Source organism: Rattus norvegicus, chromosome 10, assembly GCF_036323735.1.
Source record: "Rattus norvegicus strain BN/NHsdMcwi chromosome 10, GRCr8, whole genome shotgun sequence".
Classification (NCBI taxonomy): domain Eukaryota; kingdom Metazoa; phylum Chordata; class Mammalia; order Rodentia; family Muridae; genus Rattus; species Rattus norvegicus.
In genome coordinates, this window is record NC_086028.1 from 2767611 (window position 1) to 2786452 (window position 18842).

An 18842-nucleotide genomic window follows, 5' to 3' on the forward strand; every position below is an offset into this window, starting at 1 on the left:
TTGCCATTGGTAACCACCTAGGTAGTGCATCTAAATTCTTTCCTTAAGCTGTATTGCATGTGTCCTGGACAACTCAATGCCTGATCCTACCTGCCCTTGGTGGGTTGGAGGTAAGGTGGTGCAGAGTTAATGGTGACAGCAGGTGAGAAATGTGACAGTAAGCTCATCTGAACAGTGCTGGTAAGCTCCTTTAATTCCTTACACCCTGAATCATTGGTCCAAAGAAAGCATCTTTACTTTTCTTTTTTTCCCCTCCGTCTTTTCTTTATTAAGTTGTGTATTTCTTATTTACATTTCGATTGTTATTCCCTTTCCCGATTTCCATGCAAACATCCCCCTAACCCCTCCCACTTCCCTTCTATATGGGTGTTCCCTTCCCCATCCTCCTCCCATTACCGCCCTCTCCCCAACAATCCCGTTCACTGGGGGTTCAGTCTTTGGAGGACCAAGGGCTTCCCCTTCCACTGGTGCCCTTCCGAGGCTATTCATTGCTACCTATACAGTTGGAGCCCAGATCAGTCCATGTATGGTCTTTGGGTAGTTGCTTAGTCCTGGAAGCTCTGGTTGGTTGGTATTGTTGTTCATATGGGGTCTCAAGCCCCTTCAAGCTCTTCCAGTCCTTTCTCTGATTCCTTCAATGGGGGTCCTATTCTCAGTTCAGTGGTTTGCTGCTGGCACTCGCCTATGTATTTGCCATATTCTGGCTGTGTGTCTCAGGAGAGATCTACATCCGGTTCCTGTCAGCCTGCATTTCTTTGCTTCATCCATCTTATCTAGTTTGGTGGCTGTATATGTATGGGCCACATGTGGGGCAGGCCCTAAATGGGTGTTCCTTCAGCCTCTGTTCTAAACTTTGCCTCCCTATTCCCTCCCAAGGGTATTCTTGTTCCCCATTTAAAGAAGGAGTGAAGCATTCGCATTTTGGTCATCCTTGAGTTTCATGTGTTCTGTGCATCTAGGGTAATTCGAGCAGTTGGGCTAATATCCACTTATCAATGAGTGCATACTATGTGTGTTTTTCTGTGATTGGGTTACCTCACTCAGGATGATATTTTCCAGTTCCATCCATTTGCCTATGAATTTCATAAAGTCATTGTTTTTGATAGCAGAGTAGTATTCCATTGTGTAGATGTACCACATTTTCTGTTTCCATTCCTCTGTTGAAGGGCATCTGGGTTCTTTCCAGCTTCTGGCTTATTATAAATAAGGCGAAAGTATCTTTTCTAAACAGCAGTTCCTGATTGGCTGACATTGTCTGTGCCAGCAGTCCTCGGCCTCTCAGGCAGTCCTCAATTAAGTTCCCTTGCAGGAGGTAATTTTGCAGCTGTGTGGCCCCCAGCATGTAGAGTGGCCCCACCATTCCAGCTATATTTCTACCCCTTTGATTTCAGATTTTAACAGCCTAGTGGGAGCCTGGATGCCATTGCCTTAATATCTTTGACCTTACCTCAGAGGATTCCCAGTACATTGGACTGTGCTTGTCTTAGGTTGTTCTGTCTTCCAGGATCTTACCTGTCATCGACTACAAGCTCTCAAAGAGATATCACTCTGGAGGCATGGCACACAACGGGGAGATGAGGAACAGCCTATATGGTGGTCTCTTGAATCTCTGCTATCCATGCTTTGATCACTTCCTTAGTGATGTGCAATCAGGATTTTCGAGAGCCATCATCACCTGGAGGGTCACCTTATTTATGAAACACTGCCTGGAGATATGCTATGCCAGACACTTAAAATAATTATTAATATAACAATCCCTCCCATCATTAAGTGGCTATCCATGAGGACACTGTCTCACACTTTTCCCAAGAATCCAGCATCTAGGGGAAGCACAGATATCCTGGTCACATTGCGGTTGACAATGCTCTTCATTAGCAGTACAGAATAGTTAAGGAATTTTTCTGATCAGCTACCTTCAAGATTTCAAGCCAACAGTTGTCAAGCTTTAGTAGCATTATGTACCTGGTAATAGGTTAGGCAGATTGAGTGAAACCTGAGGTCACAGGCCAATAGAGACATGTCCCTATCAAGAGCCAACTCTTCTGTTAGTAAATTAATCTGTTGTTGTAAAATGTGGATAACTTGATAAAAATGTTGATTTAGTAACTCCTGTGTCTGTAGCACCTCAGCTGGCTTAGAGACTACAGCATTGACAATCTCTGCCATAGTGGCTGTCTAGGTCAAGGCAACACCAGTTGTCGCTCTGGCAATGCCTACAATGATGGCCCCAGTGATGGCAGCTGTAACACCAAAATACCTCTTTCCAAAATGAAGGGGTTGTGAGTGAGTGAGTCTAGGCCATCAGAGTGATGGCATGAAAGTGGGCGGTATTTGCCACCAGCATCCAATTAGTGGCTGGTTTCTTCATCAGAATACCATTGTTGAATACCACATCCAGCAGATAGTCGGGAGACATTTTTCATTAAAGCAGTTAAGACTGTCTCTGACAATGAAGGTATTGATGACCAGAAAGAAAAAGGTAGATCGGGATATGGGAACCTAGAAGCAATCAGGAGCAGGAATCTTCTGGTTTCTGCCTGCCTTGAGAGCTGAAAGCCAGTTGCCAGGAGTGCTGACACACCTGAGAGCAGAAGTAAAACCAACTCTTCTGCTCCAAGTGACCCACCTGGTGGCCTCAGGACACAAAAAGGCAGAAGTCATCTGGGACAGGACACTTCTAGTTTCTGCCTGTGCCCAGAGATGAACCACTCCCATAGCCCCCTGTACATAAATCCTGTGGGGGAGAGAGCTGGACTCTCAGAAGTGTAAACAATCCTGAGAGCTCAGGGGAGAAAGCCACTTCTGCTCACATTCCTCGACCAAGAGGAACCTGCCTAGTGCCCTCTGGATATGGGAATTTAGGAGCAGTCAGAAGAAGGACCCTTCTGGTTTATGCCTGCATCAAGAGCCGGATGCCAGTTGCCTAGAACGCTGACACAACTGAGAGCAGAGGTAAGACCAACTCTTCTGCTTCAAGTGACCTGCCTGGAGGCTTCAGGACACACAAACCCAGGAGCAACTCTTCCCAGATCCAGCTGAAAGAAAACAGGACTACAGGAGGCTGACACACAGGCTTACAGGAGGGTCAAGCCACTGTCAGAGACAGTATGACTAGCCAGAGAAAACCCGATGGTGAGAGGCAAGCTCAGTAACTTGAGCAACAGAAACCAAGACTACTTGGCATCATCAGAACCCAGTTCTCCCATCAAAGCAAGTACTGGATATCCCAACACACCAGAAAAGCAAGATGTGGATTTAAAATCACATCTCATAATGATGATAGAGGACTTTAAGAAGGACATGAATAACTCCCTTAAAGTAATACAGGACAACAGAGGTAACCAAGTAGAAGTCCTTAAAGAGGAAACACAAAAATCTCTTAAAGAATTATAGGAAAACACAACCACACAGGTGAAGGAATTGAAAAAAACCATGATTTAAAAATTGAAATAGAAAAAATAAAGAAAGCATAAGGGTAGACAACCTTGGAGATGGAAAACCTAGGAAAGAGATCAGGAGTCGTAGATGCAAGCATCACCAACAGAATGCAAGAGACAGAAGAGAGAATCTAAGGGGCAGAAGATACCATAGAAAACATTGATACAATCAAAGATAATGTAAAACACAAAAAGCTCCTCACTCAAAAGATCCAGGAAATCCAGGACACAATGAGAAGATCAAACCTAAGGATAATATGTATAGAAGAAAGTGAAGATTCCCAACTTAAAGTGCCAGGAAATATCTTCAACAAAATTATAGAAGAAAACTTCCCTAACCTAAAGAAAGAGATGCACATAAACATACAAGAAGCCTACAGAACCCAGAAAAGACATTCCTCCCATCACATAATAGTCAAAACACCAAACACACAAAATAATGAAAAAATATTAAAAGCAGTAAGGGGAAAAGGTCAAGTAACATATAAAGGCAGACCTAACAGAATTACACCAGACTTTTCACCAGAGACTATGAAAGCCAGAAGATCCTGGACAGATGTCATACAGACCCTAAGAGAACACAAATGCCAGCCCAGTCTACTAACTATATCCAGGAAAACTCTCAATTAACGTACACGAAGAAACAAAGACATTCCATGACAAAAACAAATTTTCATAATATCGTTCTACAAATCTAGCCCTACAAAGGATAATAGATGGAAAAACTACAACACAAGGAGGAAAACTACACCATAGAAAAAGCAAGAAAGTAATCTTGCAATGAAAGCAAAAGAAGAAAGACACATAAACATGATTTCACCTCTAACAACAAAAATAACAGGAAACAACAATCACTATTCTTTAATATCTCTTAACATCATTGGACTCAATTACCCAATAAAAAGACATAAACTAACAGACTGGATATGTAAAGAGGACCCAGCATTTTGCTGCATACAGGAAACACACGTCAGTGGCAAAGACTAGAAAACAACTTTCCAAGCAAATGGTCAGAAGAAACAAGCTGAAGTAGTTATTCTAATATCAAATAAAATTGACTTTCAACCAGAAGTTATCAAAAAAGATAAGGAAGAACATTCCATATTCATCAAAGGAAAAACCCACCAAGATGAACTCTTAATCCTGAATATCTATGTTCCAAATGCCAGGGCACCTACATTCATAAAAGAAACCTTACTAAATCTCAAAACACACATTGCACTTCACACAATAATAGTGGGAAGCTTCAACTGCCCACTCTCATCAATGAACAGATCATGGAATAAAAAACTAAACAGAGAAATAGAGAAATTAACAGAAGTTATGAAGCAAATGTATTTAATATTTTTATAGAACATTTCATCCTAAAACAAAAGAATATACCTTCTCAGCACCACATGGTGCCTTTTCCAAAATTGACCATATAATCTGTCATAAACCAGGCCTCAACAGATACAAGAAGATCACCATGGACTAAGGCTGGTCTTCAAAAACAACAAAAATGACAGAAAGCCCACATATACATGGAAGTTGAATAAAACTCTACCCAATGATAACTTGTTCAAGGAAGAAATAAAGAAAGAAATTAAAGACTTCTTAGAATTTAATGAAAATGAAGGCACAACATACCCAAACACAATTAAAGCCATGCTAAGAGGAAAACTCATAGCTCTGAGTGCCTCCAAAAAGAAATTAGAGAGGCCATACACTAGCAGCTTGACAGCACACCTAAAAGCTCTAGAACAAAAAGTAGCAAATACACCCAAGAGGAGTAGAAGGCAGGAAATAATCAAACTCAGGGCTGAAATCAACCAAGTAGAAACAAAAAAGAACTATACAAAGAATCAGCAAAACCAGGAACTGGTTCTTTGAGAAAATCAACAAGATAGACAAACCCTTAGCCAGACTACCCAGAGAGCACAGAGACAATAACAAATTAACAAAAACAGAAATGAAAAGGGAGACATAATAACAGAATCTGAGGAAATTCAAAAAATCATCAGATCCTGCTAAAAAAGCCAATATTCAACAAAAGTGGAAAATATGGATGAAATGGACAATTTTCCAGACAGATACAGGTACCAAAGTTAAATTAGGATCACATAAACCATCTAAACAGTCCTATAACTCCTAAAGTAATAGAAGCAGTTATTAAAAGTCTCCCAACCAAATAAAGCCCAGAGTCAGATGGGTTTAATGCAGAATTCTATTAGATCTTCAGAGATGAACTCATACCAATAGTGTGCAAAATATTCCACAAAATAGAAACAGAAGGAGCACTACCCAATTTCTTCTATGGAGGCATAATTATGCTTATACTAACCCACACAAAGACCCAACAAAGAAAGAGAATTTGAGACCAATTTCCCATATAAATATAGATGCAAAAATACTCAATAAAATTTTAGAAAACCGAATCCAAGAACACATCAAAATGATTATTCATCATGATCATGTAGGCTTCATCCCAGGGATGCGGGAATGATTCAGTATATGGAGATCCATCAACATAATGCACTACGTAAAGAAACTCATAGAAAAAAAACCCCACATGATCATTAGATGCTGAGAATGTATTTGACAAAATTTAATACCCCTTCATGTTAATAGTCATGGAAAGAAAGATCAGGAATTCAAGGATCATACCTAAATACCAGAAAAGCAATATAGAACAAGTCAGTAGCTAACATCAAACTAAATGGACAGAAACTTGAAACAATCCCACTAAAATCAGGGACTAGACAAGGCTGCCAACTCTCCCTACTTATTCAATATAGTACTGAAAAGTACTAGTCAGAGCAATCAGAGAACAAACGAAGGTCAAAGAGATTCAAAGTGGAAAGGAAGAAGTTAAAATATCAATATTTGCAGATGAAATGATACTATACTTATCCGACTTCTACAATTTCACCAGAGAACTACTAAGCCTGATTAAAAAAAACTTCAGCAAAGTGGCTGGGTATAAAATGAACTCAAACAAATCAGTAGCCTTCCTCCACTCAAAGGATAAACAGGCTGAGAAAGAAATTAGGGAAATGACACCCTCCACAATAGTCAGAAATAACATAAAAAAACCTCAGTGTGACTCTAACCAAGCAAGTGAATGATCTATATAGCAAGAACTTCCAGTCTCTGAAGAAAGAATTAAAGATCTCAGAAGATGGAAAGACCTCCCATGTTCATGGATTGGCAGAATTAATATAGTAAACATGGGCATTTTGCCAAAAGCAATCTACAGATTCAATGCAATCCTCATCAAAATTCCAACTCAATACTTCATAGAATTAGAAAGAACAATTTGCAAATTCATTTGGAATAACAAAAATCCCAGGATAGGGAAAACTATCATCAACAATAAAGAAACCTCTGGGGGAATCACCATCCCTGATCTCAAGCAGTATTATAGAGCAATAGTGATAAAAACTATATGGTATTGGTACAGAGAGAGGCAGATAGATCAATGAAATAGAACTGAAGACCCACAAATGAATCCACACACCTATGGTCACTTGATATTTGACAAAAGAGCTAAAACCATCCAGTGGGGAAAAAATAGCATTTTTTAAAAATGGTGCTGGTTCAACTGGCCATCAGCATATAGAAGAATGCAAATCGACCCATTCTTATTGCCTTGTAGAAAGCTTAAGTCCAAGCAGATCAAGGACCTCCACATCAAATCAGATACACTCAAAGTAGTGGAAGAAAAAGTGGGGAAGAACCTTAAACACATGGGCACTGGGGAAAATTTCCTGTCAAAAACACCAATGGGTTATGCTCTAAGATCAAGAGTCAACAAATGGGACTTCATAAAATTGCAAAGCTTCTGTAAGGCAAAGGACACTGTCATTAGGACAAAATGGCAACCAATAGATTGGAAAAAGATCTTTACCAAACCTATATCCAATATATACAAAGAACTCAAGAAGTTAGACTCCAGAGAGCCAAATAATCCTATTAAAATGGGGTACAGAGCTAAACAAAGAATTCTCAGCTGAGGAATATTTAATGGCTGAGAAGTACTTGAGGAAATGTTTAACATCCTTAGTCATCAGGGAAATGCCAATCAAAACAACCCTGAGATTCCACCTTGCATCAGTCAGAATGGCTAAGATCAAAAACTCATGTGACAACAGATGCTGGTGAGGATGGCGAGAAAGAGGAATACACCTCCAATGTTGCTGGGATTGTAAGCTGGTACAACCACTCTGGAAATCATTTTGGAGGTCCCTCCAAAAATTGGACATTGTACTACCTGAGGACCCAGCTATACCACTCCTGGGCATATACCCAAATGATGCTCCACTATGTTCATAGCAGCCTTATTTATAATAGCCAGAAACTGGAAGGAACCCAGATGTCCTTCAACAGAGGAATGGATACAGAAAACAGTAAATAGGCCAGAGGGGTAGTGCAACTAAGCTAGAGTAGTAACAAGGGTTGAGGGTGGGTGTTGGGAAGACAAAGGATGATTGAACCAGGTAACTGTTTCGTGGGTTATACACTTTGAGGATATTAACATTGGTTTTAAACAACATTAGATTAATTTAGCTAGACATCATGTTTTTCTTACTATCACGTAACTTTCCCCAAGTTCAGTAGCCATTTGGCTTTGGCAAGAGACTTCATCTATAGCTGAAAGGTCCCAAGTCTGGGTCACAGCTGTAATCTGTGGGTCTTATCAGATGAGGTGTCTGGAGGAAGGCCCCTCTGTTGTCCCAGGCAGGTCCGAGGAGAAAGCGTTCAGTCTCGGCTGGATCTGTGGGAGCAGCACTGTAGGTAAACCTGTAGGGCGATCACAACAGAGGAGCAGAACCCCAGCAGGGGGGTGTCTGCACGGGATGGGTAGCGTGGGTTAAGCCTGTGTTGGTTTGCTTGGGAGCACATCATGGTCTGTTATGATCTTAGAAAAGCAAGGATGCTTGAGGAGTTTAAGTCATGGAAGGCCTTCTTTAAGTCTGCTTTGGATGGCTGAGGAGAAAATATCATGTTAATTATGTATTTGGGATAGGCAGTAATAATTTGTGAAAGAAACTGGTTAATTAAGGATTAGGTGGTTTGACCCATGGGAGTAGATTAGATGACTTTTAAACCTTAGAGGAAATTTGGAAAATTTTTGGACATAAATTTCTAGGGAGAAAATAAACATTTAAATAAAGACACGAAAATTTTGGGTTGAGAAGCACGGACATTGTCTTAGATGTTCCTGTTAGAGAAAACAAGCATTTAAACAAAGCTTGAAAACTTTTTGAGTTTTCTGGTGTTTTTCCATTGTCTTTGGCTGCTGGCCTAGATGTAGCTGGGAGGGGCCTGCTCTGCGGTGCTGCAGCAGCGGTGCTTTAAGCAGGGCGATCTCTGTATTTTACCCATTTGTTTTTCCTTGGCTGGTAAATTCTAAATGTAGATTAGAAGGAATTGGGGGTGATTTGGAAGAGAGTTTTTAGGGTCTCCTTGGGTATTCCATTGTCTTTATAGGTAATATCTTCTGTCCTAATGTGGTCTTTTTCTGGTTGGGCGGTAAGAACTACCTCTAAGGCTTGTAAGAGATCTCCCTAGTTGGATGGGGGGAGGTGGAGTAAGGGGAGGGGCAGGTGGAAGCTCCTTTGTTTTTTAATGCAGCCCTGCCCTTGGGTGGGAGAGGAAGGGGCAGGAGAAGCAGACAGTTTGTTTAGGGTCTCCTGTGTAGCATTGGGAGTGGGGTTGGGGGGAGGGGTCCTGTGTCTGCTCCACCTCAGGGCACAACTGCTAGGGAACACATGATGAGGAAAGTTTGACCATGCTCACTGCTGCCACTGCAGGGCAGTGTTAGGCTGTGGTAAGTGACAGGAACACTGCTGGGGAGAGGGGTGGGGGAGCATGTTCTGGGAGATTTTTTTTTTTTTTTTTTTTTTTTTTTTGGTTGTGGTGGTGAATTGTTCTTTACAGAAAGAGGAGAAAAGCTTTGTCCACTGGGAACATTCCTTTGGTCTATCAGCTTTGGAGGATTCCACAGAGGTCCAAAACGCTAAGCCTTCCCGCAGATTTAAGAACTGGCAGTCACCCTGTGGCTTTTAAGTGACTGCTGCATTACCAGGTTTTCTTTTTGTTTAAAGGAAAGGTTAGATGGAGAGTCTTTGCTAACACTTGTTGTGGGCTGTCAGGATTTAGACAGGAGCTAGAGGGACCTTCTGCCAACACCAGAGAGTAGCTCTGGCCAGAGGCTTCAGTTGCCTCTTCAGCTTGTCCAAACCCACGCGATGGTGCTGACTGAAAGCACAGCAGGAAAGGATAGGTTGCTTGTCTCCAGAGTTGGGGTAAGAGGGCTCACCTTCCCACAGTATCTGTGCAGTCTGTCACAGGTTCAAGCACCAAGTTGTGGGCACCAGTTGTAGGGCTCTAGTGCTGGGATGATCGCCCACGGAGATCTCTCACCCCACGAGCTGTGTGGGTTCAGGCGAGGGAGAGAGAGAACTCGGGTAGGGAGGGGAACAGCTTTTGCGCCCCCAGCTGCCAGTCCTTTTCCTTTCTGCCGCTGCTTGCCACTTCAGTTCCTCGGGCTGGACTGAGCCAGCGGGAGACTGACTAGCCAGCAAGGGGCACAGGGAAGCTTCTGGCAGATTGGGTCAGTGTCTGACTGCAGGTACCTCCTATTGGTTTGGCCTGAGAGCTTGGGAAGACCTCATTTACATATTCGGGGGCGTGGTCCTGTCTCTTCGACTGATCTGTCCTGAACCTATGTAACCTGTGGTCACGTCCTCACCTGTGGAGGAGGGGCTTGGGGCATTGCTCTCTGTGACAGGTCTGTCTCAAATCTCTCTACAGGGATGGGGAGGGGGGGCGCTGCAGCTTGTGAGGCCCTGATCTGGAAGGCTGGGAATGCACCCGCTGTCCCTTTTAGGGTCTCCCGGGGATTTAACCTGTCTTGACCAGGAATCAGGGTGCCTTTCACTGCACACTACCCCACAGGTGGGGAGGTGGGAAGGGGCGGGTGGTTCTTATAGAAGAAGGGGAGGGAATGGGATAGGGGGCTTATGGATGGGAAACCGGGAAAGGGAATAATATTTGAAATGTAAATTAAAAAATATCCAATACGAGAAATAAAAGAACAAAAAAGAAAAGGGGAGGTTGGACACTGACTGGGCTTGCTTTCTAGCCAATCTGGCTGCTAATGGTCACGTTTACATGGGTTGCCCCAGTCCACGTTTTGCCGACCATTTTATGTGGTAATACATCCCATTAAAAAGGCAGACACCTTTTAGGAGAGTAAGGGGACATAAATCAAGACAGAAGGGCCCCATAAATCCCTATTTCTCACAATGGGGTCATACTGGAATCTAATTGTATCCCTGTTAACATAGGAAGTAATATTGTAAGCATCGTGTGATGTAAACCACATGCCAACTGTGAGGTTATATGACAATACTGGGTAATCCCCAGTGAATTTTACACCTAGTGTAGGCTCCCAAGGGATATGAAGGCCCACAAAAGTGGGCATTTGAGAGACCCTTGGACAACGAGGCAGGGGTGGACATGATATGCTTGGGGAATCCTTTGGGGGTTTGTAATCAGTGAGGGGAATGTGAAGTTTCATGCCTACCCTGGTGCCATAGGTTAGATTACCATGAAAGTTCCCCATGGTCACATTGCATAGCTGGATCAAGAGCAAATGGAGGAGACATTGGGCGTAAAGCAGAAAATTTCCTCTGTGGGCCAGTTTCCTTCTAATTGTCTTATAGTAGTGACTAAGTCCATGAATGACAAATTCAAACTCACATTGGAAGAGAAAAGAACAGGGTAGGTCAGCGAATTAACTTCCCCAGGGAAAAAATGGGGGACGAGGGCACCAAAGCCCAGAGCTCATTAGCCCTCCCAGGCTGAAGAAAAATTAATAGACACAGTATGTACATTATGTCTCTTGGTCCTGGTCTTCTTTTGGCCTCTTTATCACCCCTGGTCTGTGGCCAGTAAGTATATCAAAATTAGCATTAAGGTTATATTTCAGGTTAATTTTAGCCTGATTCTCAACCAAGTCATGATATGAAGAGCTCCAGTTAAGAAACAGAGTGAGGGTCTGGAGAGATGGCTCAGTGGTTAATAGAACTGGCTGCTCTTCCAGAGGTTCCAGCAATCCCAGCAACCACATGGTGGCTCACAACCATCCGTAATGAGATCTGATGCCCTCTTCTGGTGTGTCTGAAGACAGCTACAGTGTACTCATATATAATAAATAAATATTAAGAAAACACAGCAGGGTTGAGCACTGTCTTAAGATTATACCAATTTTAATAGGTCTAGAGAGGCACTGTCCATTGCTTCAGTACTTGTTCAAAATAAGGGGAATCTGCGTCAGAGTAGTTGGCAGCTTTTCTGATTAATGCCAAGTCTGCCAGAGGAATAGGAATCCAGGGCCTACTCACTGCATCAAGGACAAGATTGACAGGGAAAGCCTCAAGATATATCTGAGGAGATTGAGGCCCCTAGGGAAGGACAGGTATTGTAGGAACGACCACTGCAGGAGTGCCTGCTGGAAGGCAAAGTCCCCCTAAGTCATGCCAAGGGTAAGCTGGCGGTACCTCTGATGAAGCAGGAGCAGAAGGGCTAGTGAGTGAGGGATCTGGGACAGCAGGTCTAGAGGATGGCTTGGAGTGTTGGGAGTGATGCCCTTGAAACCCTCCATTATTGATGTTATTATTATGGTTAGAATTAAGTATGACTAGGTCCATGGAAAATCCCCAGCCAGCTGCAGAAGACTAATACAAATCCAGTGGTCAGGATGAATAATGAATGATAAGCTCTGACCTTGCTGAGAAATACATCTGACATCAAGATGCCCACTGTGATGACCTGTAACCTTTCTGAAAAACCAACATCCTGCTGACATCAGCTGACCACACGAATACTGTGTCCTTGGCCTGTGTAAATGTTTCCCACTTTCTCCCCTCTCTGTTACCCTGTTATGGTATAAATTCAGCCTTGGGAAAAAATAAAATTGTCGCCTTGATCAGACTCTTGGCATCCTTCTTCGCATCTCTTGTCCCCCATTCTTTTCCAGGTACCCTCTACATCATCATTGACATTGGAGCATGATGGCCAGAGGGCTAGAGCATGATGGCCAGAGGGCTAGAGCCCTCATCCTCATCCTCATCCTCATTGTCATTCTCATTGCTAAAATCAGCCTCTTTGCCCAGAGAAAGCAGGACAGGGTCAGTAATGAAAATGATTAGCCTGATCCTGGCAGTGTTTATTGTGAGCAGCCACCACATACTCTGGGGAAGATTTCTTAAGACTGATGATGACTGTGTGGAGGATGAGGACAAAGAACAAGGGAGGAGTAATCCCAGACTGTACATTGTACTTAAGGGCAAGGAAGAGAACATACATCCAGAGGTCAGGGTCCCACGTGTTCTCTGGCAATATCCAGGGGACCAAAATAGTAGCTTCCTTCCAAAACTGGTCTCGGTCATTAAGTCTTAACCTTGAGATCATGAGTAACCAGAAGGGTTTTCAGAGCCCTACTGTGGGGTTCCTTGATGTTGGAGTGGAGAGAACCCATGACAATAAGCACAAAGGAAACAAACATGAAAAGATGTGACAAACATGACAGAGGAGGTGACAAAAGTCACTTATTAAGCAGAGGACTTCCTCAGTTGTAGCTCAAAGGTTCTTTGCCTGCACAGTGTTCCCAGGATGGAAAAGGCATTTGGAAGTTGATCCCTGATACTACCACCTGAGAGACTGGCCCCTGTGTCAGATACCAGGGTGATTCCAGACCAAAAGTAAAAGTGAGCAGACAAAGACAAAGAAAACAGAAAAGATGCCTATTGTATGCACATCTATACAAATACAAAGAAGAAAAAATTGGCCACCTCAAGCTTACCACAGCAAGTTCACCCAAAGACAAAGAACAACGAGAAGAAGGTCACTACATGCTTACCCTCAAACTAACCAAGATCAAAAGTGACGTCACGGGAACAAACAGCAAAGACAAAGAAGACAGAAAACACCTAGGAACCATCACCAAAGAAGCAACTGAATGGGGCACAATAGCAGTACCACGAGGAGAAAAGCAGATTAGGTCAAACCACATGTATAGTCCTTGCAGCAACGGGCAAAAAATGAGCTCCGAGAAAGGAGGTTCACAAGCAGCCACAAATCGAGGATGATGAAATAGTCCATCAACCACATTGGACGCTAGATGCTGCTTGTGCCCAGGACTACTTGTTGCCTTACCCTACCTATCCTTGGAGGTAGGAGGTGAGGTGATGCAGAGTCAACGAGATGACTCCAGACACAGGTGAGAAACACCGAAGCAATCTCACTTGAGCACTGCTGCAAGCTCCTTTAACACCCTCCACCCAAGCCCCATTGGTCCCAAGAAAGCATCTCCTCTATACAGCAGTTCCAGTTAGCCATAACATCGTCTGCACCAGCAATCTTTGGCCTCTCAGGCAGTCCTCAATTAGGTCTTCCTTCAGGAAATACTTTTGCAACTGCAAAGGCCTCTGGCATTTGCGTAGAGGTGGCCCCACCATTCCTGCTACAAAGATGTAAAATGCCGAGTGTCAGGATTATGATAAAAGAGGTAATTTTCTTATATGACATTTTTACGAATTTTGTTGTTTTGCATTTACGATGATGAGGACTGACTGAGGCCTCCCCTGCCATAAGCGTATTCTTTAACCTTGAGCTACAGACCCAGCCCATTAATTAGTGGGAAATAAGCCCTTCCTGAGTCATAGGGAATGCTAAGATGATACAATGAGATTTTTTTTGAAACCAGACCAAAAAAAAAAAAAAAGGAATAATTTTCATTTATGAAAAACAAATCACTGTTGTACAGTGAAAACTTGAGTGATCTCATAATTTGTGCATGTAAACGTGTAACTTGATTGCATGTCAGAAAGTGGCCCATGGAATGAATGTGCTAGTCCACACTGTTGTTGCTTCTCTGTTGCTCTCTCCTTGTGAGAGACAGCTCAGGGTACATAACTCCCAAGGGAGGAGCCTTTCCCATAATTCTTACCATGAGAGATAATGGACATTGTCATGAGCATGTTTTCAGCTGCCCAGAAGATTGGAAACAGCTGGAACTAAGAAGATGAGTAGATTAAGTATATTATTCTCTCTTTACCTTTTTGTAAGGGTTTTCATTCCTGCTCTGTTTCTGTCTACTATGCTTCAACATGCTGCAAAGGACAATTGCCTTACATCTACCTTCTTATGCTACAGATTTTCATTCTAAACTGAACAATTTCAACTATAAAGCTGAACAAACTTCTTTTGTTTCTGAAAGAAAAAAGATTATACAGTCTTAGATGATTTTCTGTTTTCTTTTCTTCCCTCTTTCTTTCTTTCTTTCTTTCTTTCTTTCTTTCTTTCTTCCTTCCTTCCTTCCTCCCTTCCTTCCTTCCTTTCCTCCTTTCTCTCTCTCTCTCTTTCTTTCTTTCTTTCTTTCTTTCTTTCTTTCTTTCTTTCTTCCTTCCTTCCTTCCTTCCTTCCTTCCTTCTCTTTCTTTCTTTCTTTCTTTCTTTTTGGTGTGTGACAATTTCTCTCTATTAAGGTTTCACCTGCCTCTGCTGCCTTCCAAGTGCTGGGATTAAAGATGTGCACCACAACAGCCAATCTAGAATTCTTTTTAATACTATTGACCAAGAGTTAAGCAACAACTACAAGAATGTCTTGTGACACAGTCAACTTGTGATCCTGACTCAGGTTAGGTTGCCACACTCTCTGTCTGAGAGTGTTTAGTTAATATCACCACAGTTGTTTGTGGGAGTTTATTTTTAGGCACCGATGCTTGATAGGTCTCTCTCTGATTTTAAAAATACAGAGAATGGAAGAGTTCTCCATGAATTAATTGGATACAAATGCATATTGTCTCTATAATAGTTTCCAGATTTGTCTCAAAGGAATTGATACTAACAATGAGTCTGATAATTTTGATATATTTTACAGAGTTGTAATAAAACACATTTTGTCTTTATTTTTAGAAGTGCACTACAATACTGGTTTGAAGCCTTGCTGCAGGTAAGATTTAATATATTTAACAATACCTATAATATATTTAACATTAGGGAAATTTCAGATAAGAAACTAATCCTTGTTGGGTGTGCTCTGAGATAGATACTGTTTTATATACTTAATACTTGCTGTGTATTACAGTCCGCACAGTTTTATGGAATGTGATTTTAGACTGAAAACGTGTTCCTTTTTGTTTATATAAAATTGAGTTACATATTCAACCATCATTTCCCAAGTACTAACTCTCTGCTTTGGAAAAGGAGCCTTCTAGTGTTATTCACAGTCATTGATGCCAAACTGACTCTTCTCACACATTCATAAACTTTTTAAAGTCAGAATGGGAATGTATAACTTCATTAGTATCTGTCCTTTGAGGCATTTATCTTCTCTGAGAGCATACATGATTTAGGATCATTCTGAATTATCAGACAGTATCATAGGCAGCCAATATTTGATTTTCTTCTTTTGACAACAGCTTTAATGCAAATTCCTCTTGGATAAGGTATAGCACCTTTCCATAAATGATGGAACCCCTCCTTCACACACACACTATCTTTATACCAGAAGAGGTCCATTCATCATTTCTCTCCTCAAGTGGTCAGTTTTCCACCATAATGAATTCTGAAACTCAAGTAGGCTATCTGAACAGAAAAGAGACAAATTACAACATAACTATTAGTTATCTGTCTATAAAGCAAGTTATTTACTTCCATAATATTTGGACATGGAAGTGAAGATTCATAATTTTTTGGTACTACAACTGTCCAAAGGCACACTTTACAAATAATCATATGCTAAATTCTACTTGGAATTCAGAGCAGTTTCAAAGTGTATAACAAAAGTTATTCACTATTTTTTGTTTTTGGTCTGTTCATGTTATTACCTTGTTAAGTATTAGTAGAAATGCTTGTTTAGCCAGGCTGTGGTTTCTTCATTAATGCATAAATGGGCTACCAAGAAATAGCTTGAACAAAACAAAAGAGATGCTGGAAGTAAGTGTGTCAGCAGAACCAAGAATCTATTCCATGGTCTACAAACCAACCTCTTGGGAGGTAACAATCACTGAAATGCCAACAAAGTATGATAAAGAAGGTCTTGTGTTACTCTGGGACACAGAATGATAAGTGGAGTCTGAGAACGAGTTGTGTTGAGCATGTAAATATGAAACCATCAGTTACTGCAGCAAACAAAGGACCACCTGTCTCTGCCTCTACCTCGCTCTGTCTGTCTCTCTCTGCCTCTCTACCTCGCTCTGTCTCTCTCTGCCTCTCTACCTCGCTCTGTCTGTCTCTCTCTGCCTCTCTACCTCTGTCTCTGTTTGTCTCTCTCTGCCTCTCTACCTCGCTCTGTCTGTCTCTCTCTGCCTCTCTACCTCTGTCTCTGTCTGTCTCTCTCTGCCTCTCTACCTCTGTCTCTGTCTGTCTCTCTTTGTGTGTTTCTCTGTCTCTGTCTCTCTGTCTCTCTGTCTCTCTGTCTCTCTCTCTGTCTCTCTCTCTCTTTCTGATTGCTTTTGTTGTTGAGTTTTTGTAGGCTGAATTTTTCCTTTTCTTTAACACAAGAAAAAGATGAAAGGACCTTCTGGTCTCCATCAGCAGCAAAGTTAAGGCTATCCCACAGTCCTCCAGACCCCAAACCTGCCCAGAAAGAGCTGGTCTCCCAGGAGTGCTCTTACTCCTGAGCCCAGAGCTGAGACGCCACTTTTTGGCCCACTAACTGTCCCAAGAGGGATCTGACAGGGGTGCACAGGGCTCAGGAACAGTGTAGCAACTTGGGACAGCTAAGGTTGTCCCATAGCCCTCTGGACCCAAACCTACCAGGAGAGAGCTGGTGTCCCAGGACTGCTCTTACTCCTAAGATCACAGGCTTATAGGTCCAGAGGAGGGACAAGCTCCAGTCAGAGACAGCAAGACCAATTAACATCAGAAATAACCAGATGGTAAGAGGCAAGTGCAAGAACCTAAGCAACATAAACAAAGACTACTTGGCATCATCAGGACCCAGTTCTCCCACCACAGCAAGTATTGGATACTCCAACACACCAGAAAAGCAAGATCTGGATTTAAACTCACATCTCATGATGATGATAGAAGACTTGAATAACTCTCTTAAAGAAATACAGAACACAGGTAAACAAGTAGAAGCCCTTAAAGAGGAAACACAAATTCCTTAAAGAAATTTAGGAAAACACAGCCAAATAGGTGAAGAAATTAAACAAAACCATCCAGCATCTAAAAATGGGAATATAAATGATAAAGAAATAGAAAAGAGGGACAACACTGGAGGTAGAAAACCTAGGAAAAAGATCAGGAGTCATAGATGCAAGTGTACATGAATACAGAATACAAGAGATAGAAGAGAGAATCTCAGGAGCAGAAGATACCATAAAAAATATTGACACGACCATCAAAGAAATGCAAAAAGCTCCTAACCCAAAACATCCAGGAAATCCAGGACACAATGAGAACATCAAACCTGTGGATAATAGATATAAAAGAGAGCGAAGATTCCCAACATAAAGGGCCAGTAAATATCATCAACAAAAGTATACAAGAAAATTTCCCTAACCTAAAGAAAGAGATGCCCAAGAACATAAAAGAAGCCTACAGAACTCCAAATAGATTGGACCAGAAAAGAAATTCCTCCTGTCATAAACTACTCAAACCACCAAATGCACAAAACAAAGAAAAATTATTAAAAGCAATAAGGGAAAAAGATCAAGTAACATATAAAGGCGGACCTATCAGAATTACTCCAGACTTCTCAACAGAGTCTATGAAAGCCAGAAAATTCTGGGTAGAGGTCATACAGATCCAAAGAGAACACAAATGCCAGCCCAGGCTACTATATCTATGAAAACTTTCAATTAACATAGATGGAGAAATGGCAAAGCCAAATTTACACAATATCTTTCCACAAGTCCAGTCCTACAAAAGATAATGGATGGAAAACTCCAGCAAAAGGAGGGAAACTACACCCTAGAAAAAACAAGAAAGTAATATTCTTGCAACAAAACCAAAAGAAGAGAGACACACAAACATAATTCCACCTCTAACAACAAAAATAACAGGAAACAACAATCACTATTCCTTAACATCTCTTAACATCAATGGACTCAATTCCCCAATAAAAAGACATTGACTAACTGACTGGATATGTAAACAGGACCTAGAATTTTGTTGTATACAGGAACAGCACCTCAGTGACAAAGACAGACACTACCTCAGAGTAAAAGGCTAGGAAGTAACTTTCCAAGCAAATGGTCCCAAGAAACAAGCTGGAGTAGCCATTATAATATCGAATAAAATTAACTTTCAAAAAGTTATTAAAAAGCATAAGGAAGGACACTGCATACTCATCAAGGAAAAAAATCTACCAAGATGAACTGTCAATTCTGAAAATCTATGTTCC

The 18842-nt window shown here is 41.7% G+C and overlaps 1 protein-coding gene across 9 annotated transcripts in view; it reads left to right on the plus strand.

Annotated features, from left to right (window-relative positions):
* A630010A05Rikl (RIKEN cDNA A630010A05 gene like) overlaps positions 1–18842 on the plus strand; it is a 161859-nt gene that overhangs the window by 39695 nt on the left and 103322 nt on the right. For all 9 annotated transcript variants that reach the window (XM_039087599.2, XM_039087593.2, XM_063270059.1 and 6 more), the window contains one exon: positions 15404–15440. In XM_039087599.2, coding sequence (XP_038943527.1) covers positions 15404–15440 — 37 coding nt within the window. The remainder of the gene's footprint in view (positions 1–15403; positions 15441–18842) is intronic.